Here is a 24778-nt window from a genome sequence, read left to right on the forward strand (position 1 = left end):
GTCCTTGTAAACTAGATTCTTTTAAAGTTTTTGACCAGAGGTTTCATATATATATATTAGTACTGTTTATTATTTGCATTTTTATATATTTTATATTTTGTTTGTTCAGTTAATTGTTCTGTTGTATGATTTTTGTTGAATTATTACTGTTAATTTTATTTCCCACCACGAAGATCTAAAAGCTGTTTTCAAAATTCTTCTTCACACTACTAGGAATACCGGTCAGGAAATACTAATCCTTTTTTTCTCTTGGCCTACAAGTAGTCCCAATAATAATAATAATAATAATAATAATAATAATAATAATAATAATAATAATAATAATAAGTTGATTTTAAAAATACTGGAATCATCTTATAAAACATCCATGTTTGAATGTAAACTGATAGAGCTCCCAAATTCTTGCAATGCTCATAAGTCCATAGAAAAAATGTTGTTTGTGTGGTTGTCTGTGCTATTACTTCAGTTCACAGTGAGGTTGTGTGTGTGGTACCGCTACTTAGTTGTCAATTTGGAAACAGCATACAGGGTTTTTAGCTAGCTATTTCCAAGCTTTCAACTGCAATTTGTGGTCTTCATCAGTGGCTTGAGATTTCCGATGAAGGTCATAAAATTAGGTTAAAAGATGTGCACCTTTATTGTGTTCAACTACAATTTCCAAGGTCAAAAAATAATCCAAAGCAAACCATGTGTTTTCTTACTTGTCCTGATTTCTACTGGCATCACAATTCATGTTAATTAGATTTCTGTAGAAATAGGCCTACACTCATTTGCACAAAATGCACAGAGATATTGTTGTTAAAGCACAAATGGCTGTTCTATTAATTCGTCCCTCTGCATTTAATTTGTGGCATTTTAGGTGAGCAGCATTATCAGCCAGTAATGCGTTCTGCCTACCAAAAATAATGCAACACAGACATCCTGGTTTAACACATGCTCGGTTCAAATCTAATATGTTCCCCTCAAACTAAAAACCACGACTTTTATTTTGAAAGAGAAAGACATGGTTGCAGCTAAGCCTAAAAGTATCTAGCTTCACACTACTGCTAACAAGCTAACGCAGAAGATGCTATGAAAGATCTACTGTAACTTCACCTAAGAAAACTGACTGGCCCTGACCTGGAACCACAGTTAAAATAACGATAAAGTAGTACTAGCACTAAACTATCTTTATAGTACAGTTAATTAAAATTTCAAAACTAACTAAAGCTTACGTGTCCTGATTATTAGCAAGAAAATCTCGAGCCAAGAAAACAAATAGCGTAACGTTAGCTGTTACGTTGGGTTAGCTGTCGTTAGGCTAGCGGCTATTTACATTCGGGCGTCTAATGGAAAAGTACCGAGGACGGAGAAAAACAAAGACACCAAAGGCCTATGATTTCCATATGATTATTGACCTCCACTGTCATTTTCACACTTAGCCCTTGAAAAAGCAATAGTTCATTGAACTGTAGCTTAATTATGTGTTGGGTGTTTTGCGGTGGTGGAAATACATAGTGTAAAGTAAAATATTTACTATAATAAAAAATTGCCGGTGCAACACAGATGTCTAGCCTACCTCGTAAAATATTTACTACTAGGGCTACTATAGCGTATACTCCATTAAATATATTACTCCACTACATTTATTTGACGGATATATTACTTTGCAGATTAATTGTAAATGTTTTACATAAAAAAATAGTATGCATTATTAAACTACCCATCCGTAGGCCTATATAGCAATCCAACTTAGCTCATTGACCAACAAAATTAAAGCAATGCTCACATATTGCATCAAAGACTATATAATAATGTAACACTTGCAGGAATACCATTAATGAGTCAACGACGTCAATGACTTTTTGTTGTTGATATTTTAAGTGCATTCTGTTGTTGATAGCTATGTACTTTACTTAATTAACATTCTGAATGTTTTGTCATTTTCAATGCAGTATTTATGGTGTGGTACTGCTACTTCAGATTAAAAAACGTCATTTTTCACTTTTATTTCCTTAACTGTATTTAAATAACTTGAAGATAATGTAATATAACATTTTCAAGTATTGCTTGGAAGTTTAGATAAGATAAAAGTGACAAAAGAAAAGTGCAATTAAAGATAAACTGGGTGTTGTACATCAAAAAATCTCGTCTGCTATTCCTATCTCGTCCACACGGTGGCGACAAAGCAGCAGCAAACCCATATAAGCAAATCTGAGAAATCACGCCAAACTCGGGGCCACATAGCGGCAGTCCACAAACCAATAGATGACGTCACGGATGAGACGTCCACTATTTTTACAGTATCACATCATGATCTCATTTGATTAAGTGTCTGATAACAGTTAGGGAATTTTTTTTATATAAAGCTTAGAATATGTTTTATGTCTCCATATTCAATTTCCCATCTTGCCTAATCAAACTCTGCACTCGGAAACTGCAAATGACATCAATTTAATACTTAGGCCTTTAAATTCATATTTGGCATACAGGCATACGAGTACTGATCTTAAAACGAATATTTCCCTAAATAATGAACTGTGGAGAGAATAATGCCAATTTGTAAAATATCCTCTCCTCCTCTGCTTTTCATTTTTCAAGCGCCTCGGCCCGCCCTCTCATTTAAGTTTGTCCCTCAGCGCGATCCGTCGGTCGTCCAGAAAAAAAAAAAAAAAAAAAAAGAAAGAAGCAACGCCTGAGAGCGACGCTTTCAGCTCATGTACCGCTGGCTCAAAGATGGAAAGCGACACCGCTGTCAGGAGAATAAAACCCTTCGGGACACAGAATTATGTAGCGCAAGATAACGACGGTTCCCGGGGCCGGTGGGGGGATAACGGTTACAGCGATGACCCGAAGAAGAAGCCCGAAGTGAGCATATATTTGCTGCGGGAAGGGCTTGCAGCTTCTCTGGTCTCTGTGTTTATTTTGGTGCTGTGGGGACTTGTTCATTTGTCGTTACAGCAGCTCGTCATTGGGAACCCAACCGGCGAGTTCAACGCCGGGAGAGCCAGGTGAGTTTTGTATTTATTTTGTCTTTATGTCGACTGTCTCAAAGCAGCAGAGCTAACCTTTCCTCTAGTTTGGCAACAGACCCGCCTAGAAACCACTACCGGGTGTCCCCTCCCCTCCACCCCCACCTATTACCTCCAAGGTAACCTACAGGGCAGACAGGTGTAACGGGTAATGTGTAACGGTTGGAAGAGTTTGGCTCAGGGGGGATGAGAGGTACAGAGGTACAGCAGCCTCTGGGACTGGTCTTTAAGTGATGTATCCTCCATCAAGTCAAAATGAAATGTCCTGCATAGAGCGTGTTAATATTATACTATTCTATAAACTCCAAATCTAAACCTGTGAAAAGCTAAAAAATAGTTTTGACAGGTAAGGTAACATGGCAAGTGTATTTGTATAACACATTTCATAACCAAAGGCAGTTCAAATTGCCTTACACAATGTATTAAAGACATAAAAAAGGAAATTCATTACAACACAAATTAAAAGGAAAGGAAGTGGGCTATGAATCATTTCGGGTAATTTTACTTCAAATCATTTCTGTTTTTCCTGTTTTATATCACACTATCTAGGGTTGTGTGGGCCCTTAAGTGGAAGAAAACAAGCAATCTGAAGATGCATTTCTTAAAATGTTTAGATTGTATCCACTAGGTAGGCCTACCTGAGTAATCAATAATCTACCCTACTCTGATTATTGACAGCAATTAATGATTGACTGAATGAATTCTGATTTTATCTTTATTGTCATCCTCGGGTACATAAAAAGTTGGCAAGGCTTCTCTCGGTGTAGGCCTAGTTAAAAACTCAAAAGCACAAAAGCACCACAAAAGAATCGCGATATTTCACAGCCTTTCGCAATATGTAGCCTATATTGCGTCAGTTGATATTGCGATGACGATATATATATATTGTGCACCCCTACTCCTATTAATTCTAAGAACCTGCAACATTTTGCAAAAAGCTCCTCAATTTTACAGTACTACATGTTTGATCAGATTTTCAATCCCTGTGAGAAGGAGAGACGTGGTTTATGGCACTGTGGTTGAGCTCTTGAAAGTGCTGGGCTATGGGATGCTGGTTGCTCTATAACTGAGTCAGGCATGCTGCATTGAACTGATTAGTGCTCTGAGCTGCTTTGCTCACAATCATGGCTTTCATGAGTCCATGCCCTGTCAATCGAGAATTGAATTATGAGCCTGAGCATTAAAACAGAGCCTTATATTAGGCGCTGCTGTAAAAATGGAATGAAAGCAGCAGTTTTGACATCTTCAATATCATTTTGGTACCTCTTTGTCACTACAAAGAAACTACATGTAAGGGACTTTGTGACTTTCTAGAGCAAAAGCAAAGGGAAAAGATAAGCATTTAGTGTTATTTATCCTTGCTTGTAACAGCTGGACTACAAGAAATGGCTTCATGGTTAGATGACAGATAATATTATTTTGTAACCACTGTGAGCATCAGCTAGCACAGCAGCAATTCTGCTGGTGCAGCTGTGGAGCTAACACTGGCCTTTCTTGAAATGCTGCAGCAAACACCAGCTGCTACTTCTTTTATTTATTTATTTTTTTTTTGGGGGCATTTTAGGCCTTTATTTAAAGAGGACAGCTAAAGACATGAAAGGGAAGAGAGAGGGGGAATGACCTGCAGCAGGTCGGAGTCGAACCCGCGGCCGTTGCGTCAAGGAGTAAACCTCAATATATGGGCACCTACTCTACCAGGTGAGCTACTCAGGCGCCCAGCAGCTGCTTCTTTTAAAGAAAATATGAGCTTATAAGCTTCTGTTTTTCTTGCCATATCTTATCTTAATTTCCTGTTTCCATCTCCTCACCCGAGGGAGTCTGTGCAGTGGCAATGAAGATTAGGTCAAAGTAATCCAGAACAATGGCATACTGTAACCTGACTGGGTTAGGGCAGTGGTCCAAACTCAGAACTCGGCTAGCATAACAAAGATTGGATACACCCTGTTTGTGTATAAAATGAAAAATGCATACATTAGCTCTAGTCCTATCTTTTTGTGGGGACATTTTTGTCACTTAGGAAAGGAAAGGAGGGATGTTGGCGATGGTGCATCTGTAATATTTAGAACCAAACATGCACATGCAGTTTAAGTTTTGAAACGTTGAGGTGGTTTTAAAAAGAAAACCAGGACTGTGACCTCACACATACAATGATTCACTGTCTTTAACCGTAGCATTGAACTGCAGGACATTAAAGGTGCTCTATGCGATGTTGGGTGATGTCACTTCTTGTTGACGTTCAAAGTATTTTCAAACAAAACGAGGCTAGCTCGCCCCTCCCTCCTCCTCATCCCGTCCCCTCTCCGTCCCTTCCGTGCTTCCGCGCACTAACCCCCCCAACCCCCACCCCCAAATCCTTCTTGTCGGTTATTGGCTGGAATGCTGGAAGAATGTTTTGTTATGTTTGGTGGTGCAGGTTGGCACAGTTTGTTTTTGTTGGCATTTGTGGAGCCTGGGCTGTCTACAGAGACTGCGTTTTTTTTGTGTGTGTTCAGGGGACAGGCAGCTCGCGGATAGTGAGGAGATGTTTTCTGTATGTGACAAAAAATGTTGTAGCCTAAAAAAACGTGTGACATCGCTTAGAGAACCTTTTTTTTTTTTTTTTTTTTTTAAACTTTCCTTTATTGCTTTTTAGAAATATAGTTAAAGATGGAAAGAGAGCAATAAAGAGTAAATGATGGAAATTGAGAAATTAAGGGAGAACAGTGCCTGTTGGGAGACAATATACATTACATACAAGCAATATTTTACACTTGCGTACATTTGCCATTTATCGCTTAGAGCACCTTTTAATAACATAATGTACTGTAATTTCATGTTGGAACACGTAGGCATGGTTTTCCACACCTTCACAGTTAAACAGCATCACAATACTCTCTCTCTTTTCACTCTTCGCTCACCTAATAATCTAGACGGCACTTGGAGCAGATCACCAGCGTCGGCCCTCGGCCAGTGGGCAGCCAGGAGAATGAAGTCCTGACAGTGGGCTACTTATTGGAGCAGATTGAGAACATCCGGGTTGAGACCGCAGCGGGCCCCCATCAGCTCACGGTAGATGTGCAGCATCCCACTGGCACTTTCTCTATTGACTTTCTTGGAGGCTTTACTAGCTTCTATGACCGTGTCACCAACATTGTTGTCAGGCTGGAGCCTAAGAGCGGGGCGCAGCATCTCATGCTAGCCAACTGCCACTTTGACACAGTGGCCAACAGTCCAGGTACAAAAACATTCCTCCTTCTCTTGAAGAATTCTGCCTAGTTTTCTTCTATTACTGAAAATATTGACAGTGATGAACATTGAGCTATGGATAAACAGTCAAACCACTCAGTTTGCGTGTAGATACATGCAAAGAACATCCACCCACCTGTGTGCCAAACTTGAATTACCAGAAAGGAGAGGACTTTTATTTGAATAAATGAAAGAGAATATACATTTGAACAATAATTCCTGTATATTTGCTCAAATCCATCTTTTTCAACTGATTAAAACTTCTCGAATCGGCTGTTGCAACCCCTCAAGTGCCATCTTGTATATCTAAAATGGTGAATCTGTGGTTTCTCATTTTGGGTTTAATTACTGTGTCCTGTCCTGTGACTGATGTGAAGAGCACTTTATAGCAAATTCTTTAGTTTTTTTTTCATTTTCATTTCAACAACCATTTTTTCATTCTAATCAGCATTGGGGATGGCAACGCCAGTCACCACTTTGATTTCTTACTGAAATATCTCAACAGGCATCCGATTTCCCCAGAGGATGAAGCATACTGACTTTAGGGATCCCCTGACTTTTCTTGTAGTGCCCCTATGCAGTTCTCGTTTTTGGTTCACAGTGAAATATCTACTGGGGGGTTTGCTGTGAAATTTGGTTCAGGCATTCACGGTCCCCAGAGGATGAATTGTAAACCTCACTTTTAATCTAGCGCCATCGTCGGGTCAAATTTTCATTTTGTCCAGTGCCAATTAGCAAATTTTAGTGTGCTAAACTAAGATGGTGAATATGTTTAACATTATACCTGCTTAATATCAACATGCTAGCATTGTCATTGTTAGAATGCTGATGTGAGCATGTAGATTTAAGCATCTCTGAGTCACAGTATAGCCTCGCAGAGCTGCAACATGGCTGTGCAGCTCTTTTCCTCACAGTGTGCACAAGCCATGGGTTTCCTTTCCAGCATGCTAGTCCTCAATTAGTTTTATGATGATAATACCCTCATTTGTGTCCCATGTTATGAACCGCAGTCATGTGGACCACGTAGTGTGAAATTTAGCCAATCCAGAAAATGTGGCTATCCTGATTGCTTAGAGCTAGACTGCACAGTAATATTTTTATTTTATGAATTTGTTGATGATAGATAGCACATTGTTGTATGCAGACATAATTTCTTTGTCTTGTGTTAATTCAGGGATTTTCACAGTTTCACTCCACACCCTTGAGCCTTTCGGAGAGACATATTTTCCCACTTAACACACACATGATCACAACTAGGCACACACAGCTTCACCAGTAAAAGGAAATGTATCAAAGAGGTGTGGACCAGGAAGATACACATACAGTTTCATGTCCACTGCTGCCTGCCAAGCCTTTGATTTCTTGAAATTCTAAACACTTTGTCTCGCTAAAAATAATAAAGGGGAAGAATAAAGAAGTAGCACATTGTCTTGCACATATTTTTGTCCACATATATTTAATGTACCTACAGTACATGCAAACCCAGTCAGCACAGCAAACTTATAATTAAAGCATTTGAAGTCACTTTTTCTAGTTTGAAGCTGCAATGTGCACAGATGAACTATTCAGGCTTTGATTTTTACTCGCCATCTTCTGAACTCTCACAGAGCTTTTAGGGGACAAGGATTAGGATGTAGCCGACATAAGTGGCAGCAACAGGAGCATGAATGGTACCAAGACAGACAGTGAACAGGCTCCCAGCCCCACCTCGTGAACACATTCAATCCAGAAAGCTGGAGCACATGATGCCTCATGTTTGGCTCTCTGATCTTTGGGCATTCTTTCCGCTTTGTTTGCATTTATTCTCAGTAAATTGTGTTCCTCACCACTAACCTATCTAATCTTTCCACATCACATGCCCTGTTCACATGCTCTTTATACATACAAAACACACAACTTACAACATGAAACACATCCCCTCCCCCCCTGAACACCCCACATCCGTCATTCCCACTTATTTAAAAAAAAATTAATACATGATAACCTAACAACCATAATTATTCAATGCAATTGGAATAATTTGGTGTGTCTTTCATAGAAGCAATGCATTGTTTGTTATAAGCTCTATCACCTGAATGTGTGTTGCAGCTAATCACAAAGGGTCAGGACAGTTGGGTGATCTGGGCCAAGCCAAGCTTCTGTTGCCTGATACAAATGTGAAAGGCAAGTAGAATCAGGTTTTTAGTATTATTGACACACAAACACTGGTTTCCTTGTCTTAGGTGCCAGTGATGATGCAGTGAGCTGTGCAGTGATGCTGGAAGTCCTCCATTCTCTGGCCAATCAGTCTACTCCTCTCCGTCATGGAGTTATCTTCCTTTTTAATGGGGCAGAGGAAAATATCCTTCAGGTAAAGTGACAAGGTCGTATTTGCTCTGTTACATTTTCCCTTTCTCTCTCACTAACTCTTTTGACCTTCTCTTCATTAGGCCAGTCACGGTTTCATTACTCAGCATCCGTGGGCCAAGCAGGTGCGAGCCTTCATTAACTTGGAGGCTGCAGGTGTTGGGGGCAAGGAGGTTGTTTTCCAGACAGGTACTGTACCAAACAAACAATGTTCGGGTTTGTTTGTTAGCATGTTTTTTCCTCTGGTTTCCTCCTCCAAATAAAGGCAATGCAGCTTTTGCTGTAAAAAACATTGGACTGTCTGAAGTTGAGTCACTGTTGCTGCTATTACTGGCAGCCTGATTGTGGTTCCTGAGGGGCCTGTAACATTGTATTCATATTTTAGACATAATCTGATGCACATACTCGCCACTACTGATATGTGTTATACATTGAAAAATCTTAAATGCCTACATCACCAAAACCACAGCTAGAGGTAAAGACAGCAAGAAACCGGGTTACAGAACCCTCATGATATACCTACTTCTACAGAATGGTTATTCTTTGTGCCAAAACCATCAATATCAATCAATATATAAAATATCCTACAAACCTTTTCTTCCTGTTCCCCAAAAGGTCCAGAGAATCCGTGGCTGGTCCAGGCCTACGTTCACGCAGCCAAACACCCCTTTGCCTCTGTGGTCGGCCAAGAGGTCTTTCAGAGTGGCATCATCCCCTCTGACACGGACTTCCGCATCTACAGGGACTTTGGTAACATCCCAGGTAATGCTGAACAATCTTCACAGTAGTGCTGTGGTTGACAACACAAATACAATACAAAGCAAAGGTTTTTATTTTTTATTTTTCTCCCTCCTTTTTTAATCTTATATTGTGTATTCATGTATTTCATTTTTTTACAGGCATTGATCTGGCTTTCATTGAAAACGGTTTTATCTATCACACCAAGTATGACACTGCTGACAGGATCCTGACAGACTCGATACAGAGAGCAGGTACGCAGCATATACACACATGCAGCTACGTAAACCTACTGTACATGTACTAAACTTCAGTGGGTGTCATCTTATGCTTTTATCTGACACTCATTGCACATAGATTCAGCGCATGTTAGCTGGTGGGTGTGTCTGACTGTCAAGGAGAGAGCGGTCACTGCAGCAGTAGACTGGTGTGGTAGAAACAGCTGCCAACGTTGTTTTTCTGTCACAGAGAAAAAAACACATGCTCACCCCCAGTTTCAGACTGGTGAGCACTCTGCTGATCTCATTACTCGTGAGAACTAATAAATGCATACATCCATCCTTGTTGCACTTGCCCTCATTTACCTCGTGCATCTGTGTTGCTGAATTATTTTCTCTTTACTTAGCAGAGAATCCAGTCAGTCAGCACTAAAAACCTGAGACAGTTGGCATATTTCCTCTCTCTCAGCAGCTACTGGACATCTCTCTCCCCTTATTCTGTCTACAGTGACTCAGGGAAAGGCATGAATTATTAGAGAGCGAAAGTGAGATTTCAGAGGTAGGTAGAAGGTATTTTTAGTCTGTAGAGAAGAAGGCAGAACAGTTTTGTAAGGTGGAGAGGGTAGATACAGCACAGGGACAGTGAATGAGGAGGATACACCAGTAGCTCTGCTCTGTATATGCCTGTGATGAACACAGCAGGTTTTTGGCCTTACCTGCCTAATTCAAATCTCTTTCTTTACAGCTTTTCTTTCAACAAAGTGAGGGAAAGGTGCAAGGCTAGCATTGTTCTAATGTAAATTAACTTAGTAAATAATTGGTTAATAAAATGGTTACGTATGATTTTTGTTTTTTGTTTTGTCATAGTGAAATTTAGAAAGGAAAGCTGTGTGTAAAACCACAAGCAGAATCGTGTAGCTGAATAGTGAACCCAACATGAACAAGTAGATGTTGTACACTCAGTACACTTTCAAAGCCACATTGAGCCTACCAGGCGGAAGAACAATGGAGCTTTGTCTTATGTGTGCGCGTGCACTCGCGTGTGTGCAGCAAATAGGGCAGCACAGAAAAAAGAAAGTTGGCCTCGGCTGCAGCAACCTAAACAGCGACTTCTTACTGAGCCTTCACATAGCCAGATTTCTCATCTACATTCAACATCATGATTGTAGCCAATTTATGGAAAGTCCACTACATGTCCCATATACTGGTGTAAACCTGTTGTATAAATATGAGAGGCCATTTAGACCAATAATCAGACTTGACCTCACACACACATACACCACTACACTCTTCGACACACTGCTGCTTGAGGGCATGAATCACATGTGCTCACACACATTATACTCTCACACAAACACTCTGTAGTAGTGCATCTAAGACAGACAATTGTGTTTGTGAGTGAGATTGTGCATCTTCTCTTGCATATCCATATATGTAATGAGTATAGCTGTGACTTTGAGAGAATAGTAGTGTATGTCGAAGAGAATGAAGGGGGAGCATTATTGTATGTGTAAGAGGGTGTAGAAGTGTGTGTGGGAGAATATAGTAATGTTATATGTGCAGGACAATGAAGCCATTTGTTAGAGCAAGTATAATTTAAAGCCTGAATTGTCTTTCATGCATGTTTTATATGCTGTAATTACCAATAAAATTGGATTACATTTAATTTAATTTAAAAATAGCTGTAACTGATGATTAAAGCAGATTGTAAGGCCCAATACACAGTAACAGACCTTCATTTACTAGTATCTTGTGTTTAGTATTTGCATTGTTTGCATTCCACCCCGGATAAGCGGACATATGGTGCATATGGTCTTATTGCTGCAGAAAATACTGTCTGGGTGGCCGTGCAGGAATGACAAAGGCCATTATCTCAGTTCAGCCTGTCCCTGCTGGTCTGAAGGTTATACTGAGTCAATAAACCCAGTCTACTGCATGTGATGTGTCAGCTCTATAAATGCTGAGCCTTTTTTTGTCATGATGTTGAAGTTATCACTTTCATATTCAGTCATATTAACCATTTCCTTCCTCTGATTGTAGGAGTAGAAATACAAAAGGTGGAAACCAAAAGAGTGAACTTAGTATTTACTTCCTAGTTTGTCCCTTTCCATGAATTCATATGATCTCCTATCCAGTCCTGGTTTTAAGTTAGGATCATGTCCTGCTTGTACTGTCTGGTTGTGCAGCTGACATACTCCTTCTCCAAACTGCAGAAATCAATGCAGCCTAATGCAACAGAGCTTTATTGTGTTACATTTCAGCTTTGAACCTCTTCACTTTGAAACTTACTTCCTGTTTTTAGGTGACAACATCCTGGCGGTCCTGAGGTACCTGGTAATGTCAGACAAGTTGGCCGATTCCTCAGAGTATCGTCATGGCAACATGGTATTTTTTGACCTGCTGGGGGTAGTCGTGGTGGCTTACCCATCCCGTGTTGGCACCATCCTCAACTACATTGTAGCCACGGCCACCTTCCTCTATCTGGCCAAGAAAGCCTCACGGCCAGGCAATTGGGGTAGGTCACCATTTCCTGTGGTGGATGCATGTTTTGTCATTTCCTGTACTTTGTTTGTTTGTTGTCTGTGTTGCGTGTTTTCTGCGGTTTCTTTTTTTCAAACTGCAAGTGAAAAATTGTCCAATCCCAACTTGTGGGGCCAAATCCACATGGTTTTCTGTAGAAGAGTTTGATGAACTTTTTTTTTGTGTGTTAGGGCTTTATTTACCATTTATCTCCATATCTCTCAGGTGGCCGATATGTTCGAGATCTGGCCTGTGCTACAGGTGTAGCAGTCCTGAGTTGGTTCGTCACCCTGCTGTCAGTGCTGATTGTTGCTCTGCTTGTCACTCTGCTGGGCCGCTCCATGTTTTGGTACAACCACTTCTATGCCTCCATCTGCCTCTACGGGGCTGCTGCCACAGGCAAGATGATCCTCATTCACACACTGGCCAAGAACTTGTATTACGAAGTAAGTTGAGTTGTATGGTTCACTGTAGGGCTTTCTTTTAAAGGTCCCATGACATGGTGCTCTTTGGATGCTTTTATATAGACCTTAGTGGTCCCCTAATACTATATCTGAAGTCTCTTTCCCGAAATTCAGCCTTGGTGCAGGATTACAGCCACTAGAGCCAGTCCCATAATGAGCTTTCCTTAGGATGTGCCATTTTTGTGTCTCTAGCTATTGAGGAGGAGAGAGGGCGGGGCAAGGTGGAGGGTGGGGGTGTGGCCTTGACCAACTGCCACTTTGCTCGTGTGAAAGCCATGATGTCTCTCTCTCCCATGGGTTGGCCAAATTCTCTGGGTGGGCAAAGCAGAGAAAGGGGAGGTAACCTTGCTTGTTATGACCTCATAACAAGCAGGATTCCAGAACGGCTCATCTGAGCTTTCATTTTCTCAAAGGCAGAGCAGGATACCCAGGGCTCGGTTTACACCTATCACCATTTCAAGCCAATTGGGGACCATAGGCAGGCTGGAGGAATGCATATTAATGTTAAAAAAAACTCATAAAGTGAAATTTTCATGCCATGGGACCTTTTTTAAAGGTATAGTTTTAGGAAACATTTTGGGTAAAACATTTATTTGCTTTCTTGCAACAAGCCTTTTTCCCCACTATAAAATCCACCGCTGCTTAAGTCTTTATGCTAAGCTAACCATCTCCTGGTTCCAGCTTCATATTGAAGAGACATCCTGTACTCTGAAATGCAACAATGTTCAGGTGTTAATAACTGACTCAATATGTTAATAATTTCTTTATTAAGTATATATCTACTCACCCCCTGGCAACTGCTGAAGTAACCTCTGTGGTACAATTACCCTTGGTTGAGAGTCAGTGTTCTGGTTTAACCACAATGACTCTGAAGCAGGTAACACAAAATTCATCACGTATTTGCCTACAAAAGTACATGCAGAGCAGTTGAATTAGAAACCATGATTTCAGTGTAGTTGTAGTCCCACATCAATCAAGACCAGAATCGGCTGTACAAAGCTCCTACTGGGGTTTAACTTGCATGGCAGTGATGCGAGACCATACACTGCTGTACGGATTTGTAATGTGTTTGTGTATGTGAGGGGTTTCTACACCGTACATTACAAATTAGCAGTGATTTATCTCGGTCTCTTGTTTTTGGGCTGCTATGGCTACAGGCACCAGGCTTTTGCCATTGTGTCCTGTACCTGCTTCCAGAGGGCAGAATGGTGAAATGGCTGTTGAGTGGGTGTGTGTTGTGCTTTGCTATTGTGGTTGCGATGCGTGTGATGGCCTTCAAATTGAGATCTGAAGAGAAACCTATTGCTATTTCTTTTGTTTTGGCTACGTTGAGATGGAGGAAGTTATGCTTACACCACTGGGAAAAATGTACGACAGAGATGTGGTAGTCCGTTACAGTTATTGCCCGGCTCAGTCAAGCCATGATGTTGCCATTCATTTGATTATAAAAAGAACTTCCTTGTGTACATATGGACATTTTGCTTTGTAACAAAATATTGCAGCAAGCCTCTGAATCATCCTACAGTAATTTATGGTAAATTAGGTCAGTGAATTCTTCCTGCAATAGTGGAGGTGTTGTTCCTTTTTAGTTTTAATACAACTGTGGCCATGGTGTAAAGTTCCTGTTAAAGGAACTGGGACGTACCAAATTAAAGTAATTGATTCTGTCGTCCTGTTTAGTGTTTATCCACAGCAGTCATGAGTTAGTGATTGTCCTATTTGATGTGATTTGTAAAAAGATGTAGGTTATATCTATACATCTAGTATGTAAATGTAGTTATTTTTCCAATGTAATTGCAGTAGACATACAATATAAAAATTAAAAAATGAATTGATTTTTGGAATTCTATGAATCGACTTTGAATCTGTAGAGCTTGAATCGCGATACGAATGTGAATCGATTTTTTTATTTTTATTTTTTTGCACACCCCTAGTTGTAGTATTAGTGATGGATGTTGATTGTAACTAAAGCAAGGACTGAGGGCACAGTCTTGTAATTAACAGCATGGCCAACAGATCTGATCTCCTCATGAGTAGTCTATGAAACAACCTTAACTGCTCTGTATGATATTTATAATTAAAGTGATACTTTTCAGAGGCTGCTTATGTGATCAGTGATTTTTATATATATATATATATAAAAAAATTATATATTTATTTATTTTTTTGTATTACTCTGGGTCAACAGATTTTAATCCCAAAGTTAAAGTTTTCCTTTTTGGCAATGCAACAAGAAGTTTTTTCATCAGCTGATTTCCCACTTATCAAAGTAACATACAGCCAAAATAAAACCCCACCAAAGTGTCTTAATCCAAACATGCATGCATATCCCTTGTATGTTGATCTGTTGGGTGTGTGTTTTCCATGCAGGGTGTCCGTTTGGTGGAGCTGGGTGATCTCTACTTTGACGTGAGCTTGTTGCTATGGTGCTGTGGCCTGGTGTGGCTGACCCACCAGGGCCTGTGTTCAGCCTACGTGCCCATGCTAATGGTGGCCTTCCCCCTGGCCACCAGACTGTTGCTGGCGAAAGAATTTAAACACAGAGGTAAACGCTCAACTCAACTTTATTTACAATGGATGTTTATTCATAGGCAAATTTAAAAAATACTAGAAATTGGCACACAATTTGATTCATGGATGGATGGATGGATAGAAATGAAGGTGTCTGCGTAGTCAGGTACCTTTAAAAACAGTCAATACTATTAATACAATATAATATAATCACATTTGAAAGTAATGAGTCATGCGTTATTCTTACACTTGTGGGAACTTGGGTTGATTTATTAATAACTGGTATCCGTTTTAGTCAGAGTCAAGAGATACAAGTATTGTTATATTCTTTTGAAATTAATCACTTCTTCCGCAACTTTAAAGGTCCCATGGCATGAAAATTTCACTTTATGAGGTTTTCTTAACATTAATATGAGTTCCCCCAGCCTGCCTATGGTCCCCCAGTGGCTAGAAATGGTGATAGGTGTAAACCGAGCCCTGGGTATCCTGCTCTGCCTTTGAGAAAATGAAAGCTCAGATGGGCCGATCTGGAATCTGCTCCTTAGAGAATTTGGCCCGCCCATGAGAGAGACATCATGGCTTTCAAACGAGAAAAGTGGCAGTTGGTCAAGGCCACACCCCCACCATCCACCTTGCCCCCCCCCCCACCCCCCTCTCCTCCTCAATAGCTACAGACACAGAAATGGCACATACTAAGGAAAGCTCATTGTGGGACTGGCTCTAGTGGCTGTAATTCTGCACCAAGGCTGAAGAGACTTCAGATACAGTATTAGGGGACCACTACGGCCTATATAAAAGCATCCAAAGAGCACCATGTCATGGGACCTTTAAGTGTTCAACCCTATGATTGCCTCAGAGGAGCGACACTCTAAAAGTGTTCGCCCCTATCCCCATTTGTATGATGTTTGGGTTTAAGAGGGATTCTCATCAAAAGATTATTGATGGTCTGATCCTTGGCTAGCTCAGTTTGATCTGGTAAACAGTAACCTCTCCATCTTTCTGCAGGAGCATCAGTGAAGTACAGTGTGCTCTATATGTTGGGCCTGACTTTGCCTTACGTCCACTTCATGTTCCTTATCTGGGTGGTGTTTGAGATTTTCACACCCATCATGGGTCGCAGCGGCACTGAGATACCCCCTGAGGTGGTGATGGCCTCTCTTGTCACCCTGGCAACCATCTTCCTCTCTTCCTTTTTTGTGAGTGCTACCACATTATGTATAACAATGAATAACAAATCTATCAACAGAATCAGCTTGAACATTGGGAGGGTATGCAGGCTAGAATACACATGACCAAACTGTTGAATTGTGTTGATCAAGCTTCTGGCAGCAATGCTTTCTTTGAGCAGTTTTTTTTTTTCTTCATGAATTGTTGTTGACTTTAGAGAAGCAAACCAACACCTGTGTATAGTTGACTGACTGAGTGGCAGTTACATTTTATGCAGATCTTACAGATGGTGGCTTAAGTTTTTTTGGGGAGATTTATCTTAATGGAATTTGTTTTTTATTTTTTGTTTTAAATTCAAAATGACTGCAGTGCAGATTGTTCCTCCATTCCAGTAACCTATTATGTTTCTCTGTCTCAGCTGCACTTCATCTACTTGGCACAGAGCACAAAGTGGATCCTGGCTGGTCTGGGTTCAGTATTCATCATCACGTTCCTGTTGATGTCCTGTGGGCTCCTCTTTCCTTTTTCAGGCAGTCCAGACAGCCCGCGGCCAAAACGAGTCTTCCTGCAGGTTCAAAGTCCCAACACACACACAGAAGCACACACATGTACACAGAAACAAGGAAAGAACACAGAAATCCCTCATGCATATACTTTCTGATATACATCTCTTCAATGGATGTCATCCATTTAAAAAAAAAAAAAAAAATTCTTTACATTTGTCTTTTCTGTTTTAAATATATTATAGTTCAATATAGTTTTGTTAAAAAAAAATTTATATTGAAAGTGTGAAAAATCCAACATAAGCACTTTTAATGCCAAGAGAACACGGCTACTGCAATTATCTTACAATCTTTTTGTTTGGCCTCAACTGACTATCCTGCAGTGCAGCTCCTGCTTGCATGATTAAAATGTCTTGTTTGGAGCAGGTGAAACACAAAGCCCCTGTATAGCATGTTTTTTTTGTAACTGGGACACAGCACACCATGATCTCTCCATTTGTTTTCATGATTAGATAAAAGTGCAATGAGTCCACTCCTTCACCTGCTGATGTAAATCACAGAGAGCTCCATTAAGTAATTCTGGCAAGAGCAGAAAATCCCTCTGTAAAACGGCTGTAGAAGGAAAACGTGTGCTTAAAAGAAGCAAATGAGAAATGTTTGATGTGCCCTCCTGCAGCACACGACGCGGACCTTCCACAATCTCCAGGGCGAAGTGGAGAGCCAAGACTCAGGTCTGTGGATGAACAGTTTCGACTACACAGGCATACAGCACCTCACACCCCACATCCCTGAGATCAACGACAGCGTTCGCACTAGCTGCCGTGAGGACCGGCCCTTCTGTGGTTACCCCTGGTTCCTGCCGTTGAAGTTCCTCAGCAAGTCAGTAACACAGCCTCTCAGCTGACAGCACTGTTTCCATGCTCTTTGTTTTCATTCTCTTGATGTAATTGTCTTCCATGTATACACTTTTCATACTTTTATATTCTTCCTCACCTCAAAGTATTTTGGTGTATTTGCAGAAAGAACTGGTACCTTCCTGCTCCGGAAGTGTCACCCAGCTCACCGGTGGAGTTCAGCCTGCTGTCCAGAGAGGAGACCAGCTGGGGGACGGTCAAGATGGTCTTCAGCGTGAAAGGTCAGGGTGTGGCCAAATCCACACAAATACTACACTAAAAACACAAATTCTTTCTAGGACTTGCATGCAGAGATACGAGACAGGATTAAAAAGACTTGCAACTCGACACCAATGTCACGTGACTACAGTTGGACTTGAGCCATATGACCAGTGCAAAGGACTCCTGGATGATGACAGCAGCATATTCACTGACGGAGCATACTGAAAATATCCAGTGACCCATCAATTGGGATGGAGCGTTTACATCAGCACTGAGTTTATGTCTGTGGAGACATTTTGAAACATTCAGTTATTGATTGAAAGTTCAGCCGTCATCTTGGAAACACTAGTTGACAAAATATCTTCACCACAAGCTCCATTTCGTAGCTGTCCTGAGGCTTTCAATCATCATACCAGAACTTCCTCAGCGGATGGAGTTTGCCCAGTTGTGAAAGAAATGTAGATGTTCAAGTTTCCATTTTTTTCTGAGCACTGTAAGGACATCTGAACTCATTCATGTTGAAAAAACTACATTTCCAGAACAACTACATTGTATGCGCAGTGCTTGCAGATATACTACTATATTTTTATCAAGCCATTTATTATTATTATAGTGCATTAGGTTTTTGGGCTTCTGGTGCTAAGCAGTTCTGTAACCATTGAAGTACAGCCACTGTCACAGATATAAACTATCAGTAATGTGATGCTTTCATTTACCAGCTGGCTGATCTGGATGTGTATGTGTACATATATTTTAACTTGTGTCCTGTCCCGTGCAGGCCCCAGCCACATGTCCCTGTATCTGATGCCTCACCGAGGAGCCAGCCTCTCCACCTGGTCCTTCGGAGACGGGACGCCTCAGTTCGACCTGAGCGGAGAATATTTTGTCTTTTATTCCCACGGCCTTGACGCCCCCACATGGATCTTCTGGTTCGAAATACAGGTACCGCAGCATAAGGAGCATTCTGTACTTGTAGCCAGGTTACCGGTTTCCAGTCTTTATGCTAAGCTAAGCTAACCCTCTTTGCTCTATTCTTCATAATAGTTAGCAGATCACTGAGTCGAAACCTATCGATCTGCAGAATTTTCAATAGCCAAACTATTCTCCAAGACAGGTTGTTTCTTCGCTTGCCCAAAAAGTTTTATAAATCATCGGCTACTGCTGCATCTTTGAAATCCATCTGAGTATCCAGACAGATGCTGAGTTTTCTTCTATGTCGTTCTTTTCATTCTTCGCATATTTGTATTTCTGCAAAACTTCACCTTATTGCCTCAGTCAGTGATCTGTGCAGGAGATTAGCTCTGGCAGGACACAGTTGGATTGTGTTGCTGTCATGTGAAAATCTTTAAACTCCCATTTTTAGAGACTTCATTTGCAATTGCATTAACAATTGCTTGGGTTAAGACTGACTTGATGACCTTTTAATAACTCTTTTAAAATCTATTGCATAAGCTAAAGCACATGCCGCACAATCAAGCTAAAGACAAGGGGACTTTTCTTAGGGCCTGGAAAAACTGCTAGTCTGGTTCTGGTGCTCTCACATGTTAACCGTCTGTGCTGACATCCGTGGTCTTCTTTCTTTCTTTCTTTCTTTCTTTCTTTCTTTCTTTCTTTCTTTCTTTCTTTCTTTCTTTCTCTCGGTCAGCCTCCCAGGGACCCGGACCCATCTGGCCCTGAGGGGATGATCTCCGTTGCCATCTCCACCCACTATTTCTTCGGGCCCGACAGTAGGACTGCTCAACTGGAGGACACCCTCCGCAAGCTTCCCACATGGGCTTTTCCTTCGTCTTGGGTCAGTACCTACGACATGTACCGATACTGAGGATGCCACACATCACACAGGCCGACGCTGACCAAGCTGAGAGCTACAGGGGCCCCCGAGAAAATATTTCAAGGAACAATACTGAGGACCGGCCCTGACGCCTTTTCTCTCTGACACAAACGCACACTCTAGCACACACTCACGCTCCCTCCCAGCCTGCCTGCCTGAGAGACCTCCATCACTGTGTCAGTAGGTCTAGTAGCTGACCGAGCAGGAGGACGCGCTGAGACACCCCAGAGGTAAGCTGATCAGACAGCTTACAAACTGACTAACTCAACGGCCGACACACTGGCCACCGCTAGCCTCATGCTCACTCCTGGGTTAGTGAAACAAAGTTTTTTTTATTTTTTTTTATTTTTTATTTTTTTTGGTACTTAATCTGTCGTGCCTTTTGCTTTTTTAAATCCATTTCACTCCCCTCCTCACTTTCCCTCTTGCTCACTTCCTCCCTTTCTTCATCTCTCATGCTTCCTGAATGAATAACGTTGCATGGCTACTTCCCCTGCACTCTCTTTATGAGCAAACCTCTTGGGCCATTCATAGACTAGATGTGTCTCTGGCTTCCTCTGCAGAAATTACACCACCGCTATCTGCACTGTAGGTGTAGTAACATACTGAGGGATCTGTTTGGGAGAGGAAACAAAGAACGGTTTTGTTCCCCTGATCCGACTTTAACTGGAAACTTTGAAAGTTGCTTTTCATTTAACAATTTGCTCTTCATCATTTCTCGATAACACCAATGATTTGCAGCAAGTCGTAACCCTGTGTTTGTCATGTCAGGAATGCCAACAATCTGCTTTAATTGTCAGAGAATCTGGCATGCAGAGGCAGGAAACTGTGCCTGTTCAGTGAGAACAGCTGGCTTAAATCAAAATGTGAACGTGTCCTTTAGGAGAAGGAGTCACTTTCTGAAGATTTAATGCAGAGGGCAATATTCAGGGTCTTACATTTTTCAGCCTGGTGTGTTCACGCAAATGTGTATTGATTTTGGGTGCGATGAGACCAGAACTCACAGGGAAACACGGACGTGTAGCAATCTCACTGACCAGTGATTTCAGATTATTCCCTGAGCCTTGAGGGTGACTGGGTGGAAAACCAGCAATGCTACTCCACACTCATTAACATGATCAGTATCAGTCAGCTTGTTCTCTCTCACATTATTTGCATTTGCAGTTACTGTAATAGTATTTATTTATTTAGTATTACTATCTCCAGCAGCACCAATGCATGTCAAATTTCATATACTAAACGATGAATCAAGAAAGAAATCGGAAGATTAATAGATAGTGTAAATAACTGTTAGTTCTGACCCTAAAGGAACGTTATCCAGTCTGCATATCTTGGCTGCAGATGAAGATAAATTCATCAGACCTTGATGCATTTTCAGTTAATTGTACCACTAAAATGGCATCAAAACAGAATGATGTACTGTAGCTTCATTTGAAACCAGTTAAAAACCACGAAGGTGCAAATTTTCAACTCTATAGCAATATAGATAATATATTAATCCAAGTTAAAAACAAATGGGTGAATCTTTGTTTTATGAGTCTTTAATTTCTAAATGATAAATTTAATCATGTATATAAAAAAATGTTAAGATGTTTCCTGGATAGAACTATGCGGTTTGGTACTAATGATATGGAATATGGAGAACATGTTAAGTTGCTTCCAATTAGTTAATTTCAATTTATTAACTGATTGTTCAAAAAAAGTTCAGTCTACAGGCAAGCATACAATTCAAAACATGCGGAGAATACGGTTTCCGATAATAAGAATATTTACTGAGCTTTTCTTTTAAATAAATTCATATTTTCCCTATAATTTACCAAATTGCATAGTTATTTCAAGGAAATATCATCAAATAACATCTATAAAAAAAAAAAAAAACGTCACCAAAAGCAGTCATATACAGATAGTTATGAAATGAAATTCTGTTACCATAAATACTCTGCTGAAACATCCAGCTAATTTTCAACCCAGTGAGGAGCTGCCCTATGCCAAACTGTTCATTAACTGTAATTTCTCTCTCCTCCAAGTTTTGGTGCTGCTGCAGACAGATCATACCGGTTACTATTGCTAATATTTCTTATATTTCACTCATCTCATGTGGAGCTGCATCTTTTTGGTCTAGAGCCCAAGTATCACAACCCAGTTAATACGACCTGTTTTACCTGTCTACTTCACATAGTCGACCCTTATAGAACACCATGGCACAGTTACAGCCAGGTTACACTACAAAAGAAGGGGATCGGATGACATGTTGTCGACACTGGAAGGCGGCATTGTTTAAATATGGGGATCAAAGCCATCTCTCCTGGAAAACCTTCAGAGTGTTGCGCTTGGTTGCTCACATTAAAAGCGACAGAAATAGAAAGTGCCAAGAATGAAAAAAGAGAGCTAGAGAGAAGCTCAATACCTTGCTCCTTTCTCACCTCCACACAGCTGGCCAATCACCGTGTGAGGTGGGTGTGAATGTCAGTTTTTGGTAAGTTATAGAACTTCTTATCTGACGTCAGAAAAGTGTGGAGGGAGGGGGTTTCTGAAGCTATTAGACCACCACTACCTCCACAATGTTCAAAACTTTGGTCCAACACTAAGATAATGGCTATGTTTTTGTAAAAACTGGGTTGAATGTTACTAATGTTAAGAGATTGATTGCATTTTGATGGATTATAAAGCCTCATCATATTTGTTTGTGGCTAACTCTGTTTACCGCTAACAAAGTGGAGAGGTTCCAGTGGTTTGATAGTTGAATCGCATCTGTGTTTTCTCTGCCTTCAGTCCCACTCTGATGAAATCTGTTTAACCACATGTGTATAGTTGCTTGTTGGCAGTTTGACTCCTCTTATATGTAATCATAGGTGGCATCGGTTTCTGAGGACATGGGAAATTGTTTGCACTTGGGAGATCGACTGAGCAAAATCATCTTTTGTCCCCTTTGTGTGATCCATGTTGTCCGTTTTGGCTTCAGTCACACATAATAACAAATGCTGACATAAAGGAGGCCTTAACATTTCGCTTCCAAAGACACGTCAAATGTTCACTGTTGTGGACACTAACCTCTCAGTGGTCTTAAAGCTATCAGGTGCTGCACTGTACAGTGTGTTTTTATGTATGTGAATCGTTGTCCGTTGGGGAGTTTGAACTTAAAATCAGCCTTCGACAGCACTTGGCAAGTAAAGAAGATATCGTCCTACTATGCTCCTTCTTTAATGCACAATGTGTAACGAGAAGTCCTTAAAGTACTCTGACTCCATCTGCTGAGGAAGATAAGTGTGATACAATTAAAAGCTCCAGAGCAGGTGAGATTGTTTTTGTCAAAAGCCAGATGATCATATCAGCTGACCGCAGTATGAAGACATGGCTGACCTCAGTGTCCCTTCAAAAAAGTAAAATATCAAATATATCAGACATCTGCTCAATTTAATTGGCTGGTGAAATTGTCAACAACGTAGAGATTTTATACCTTTATAACAGTTTTTTTTTTTTTCTTTTTCAAAATGGATTCAGCTGGTTCGTATTTCCACAACATAACAGTTTATTAAAAGACCACTAGACTTGTTTTTACATAAAACATGAAATGGAATAATAGTGATGAATAACAACAGGTGCGTTTGTTTCTATAAAAGCACGAAGACGGGAGGAACTGCTGTAAATGTGGGACGCAGCAGGGAGGTGTCGGACTTAAAAGCTGTGAAATTGCTCTTTCCGACGCAGTTGGTGCTCCCACTGTAGACTAAAGCGTACACCGAACACTGCTAGAGCTTAAAATAGGAAAAACACGCTGCTTTTAGAATGACGTGAAATAAACTAGTTTTTGACAGAATCTAATGTCTTAATGTAAGACTCAGAGGCTAACCAAGCGCTGTGCATTGTGATTTTTGTTAAGTGTAAACTCACTCACAGATGTAGCTTTATCGTCCTCACATGTTAACAGTCAGTCAAGAAAACCAAATCAGTCATTCACACAAATATTCATATCAGCTGGAGAAATTAGTAGTTTTAGCTGAAATCTATTTTGGGATATATACATTGAAATGTCTTAATGCCTGTTGTTGAAGGATGTCCTTTTTTTTTTTTAAGATGTTTAATTTGTTAAGTTTTTTAAGGGTTACCTATACTGTTTTTTTTTTGTCCAACATCTTAACTTTTCACCAATGCCTATTTTTGTTACTGTTCACTTTTGTTCTGAAAGTTCAATTGTTTTTTTCCAAGACCGATCATGATGTTCTTTTTTTGATTGATTTGACATTTTAAAAAGGTCCTGAACACCCACACAGGTGTTTTCAGTTTTTATCTGGCTGATTAGACCTCTTCCCAGGACTGCGGGACGTGTCTATAGACTGACTGATCGACATCTTCCTGAATTTCTTGTTTCTTTGCTTTGTTGCACCTGTTAGAGCAAGACTAGTCTATAGGTGTTTCTCAGGTCGCTTAAATTGCCTCCTCGACTCCTCCACTTGCCACTCTTCCTCGTGTCTTAGTCCCCCACCCCCCCATGAGGCATGGGAGAGACGCAAGGAAATAATTGGAGGAGAGAGGCAACGAGGAAATGCGTTTTTAGAGGGATGAGGGCGTCCTTCGCCCAACTCGACTGTGAACGTACACATGGTCCACCAAAACAAGTTGCGACCCGAGGCTATTTTGCAGAGGCGCTGTTGCTCCATCCGGCGCATAGCGCCGTCCATGACGATTGTGATTGGTTTAAAGAAATGCCAATGAACCAGAGCACGTGTTTCTCCCATCCCGGAGTGCTGTGGGGAGTAGAGACTAGGGCAAGACAAATTACAGCTGTATCAACTTATTGGTAGAAAAGATTTGTGACCTAATAAATTCCCATTGAAGCTACGACCCACCTTCATCCTGAGCAGAGGTCTAATGGGCCAGAATCAGTGAAATCACCGGTGTGGGACCGGTCCGAGACTTTAAATAACTCCTTGAACTGCTGTTTTGTTTTTTAAATTGCATATTTGTCAATTGAAATTTAATGATTGTTATGACTGTTGCAATTGGGAATATTGGGATTTCTGTTATTACAGGGTATCCATCTATTGAATGGATGGGATGATTTTACATTATGCAAAAATCTTGTATTAAATTAGTACTTCTACAGCAATTAAAACGCTTATTACATTGTT

The 24778-nt window shown here is 40.7% G+C and overlaps 1 protein-coding gene across 1 annotated transcript; it reads left to right on the top strand.

The window, feature by feature from the left end:
* Nucleotides 1–2646: 2646 nt before the first annotated feature.
* LOC120545529 (endoplasmic reticulum metallopeptidase 1) lies at nucleotides 2647–24776 on the top strand. Its single transcript, XM_039779932.1, has 15 exons — nucleotides 2647–2990; nucleotides 5921–6225; nucleotides 8459–8586; nucleotides 8666–8771; nucleotides 9198–9344; nucleotides 9482–9574; nucleotides 11841–12053; nucleotides 12284–12504; nucleotides 14893–15067; nucleotides 16039–16229; nucleotides 16619–16771; nucleotides 17380–17582; nucleotides 17723–17838; nucleotides 18597–18760; nucleotides 19464–24776. The coding sequence occupies exons 1-15, from the start codon at nucleotides 2716–2718 to the stop codon at nucleotides 19638–19640; spliced, it is 2667 nt and encodes an 888-aa protein (XP_039635866.1). The 5' UTR covers nucleotides 2647–2715; the 3' UTR covers nucleotides 19641–24776.
* Nucleotides 24777–24778: the final 2 nt, after the last annotated feature.

This window comes from Perca fluviatilis, chromosome 17 (assembly GCF_010015445.1).
Source record: "Perca fluviatilis chromosome 17, GENO_Pfluv_1.0, whole genome shotgun sequence".
Taxonomy (NCBI): Eukaryota; Metazoa; Chordata; class Actinopteri; order Perciformes; family Percidae; genus Perca; species Perca fluviatilis.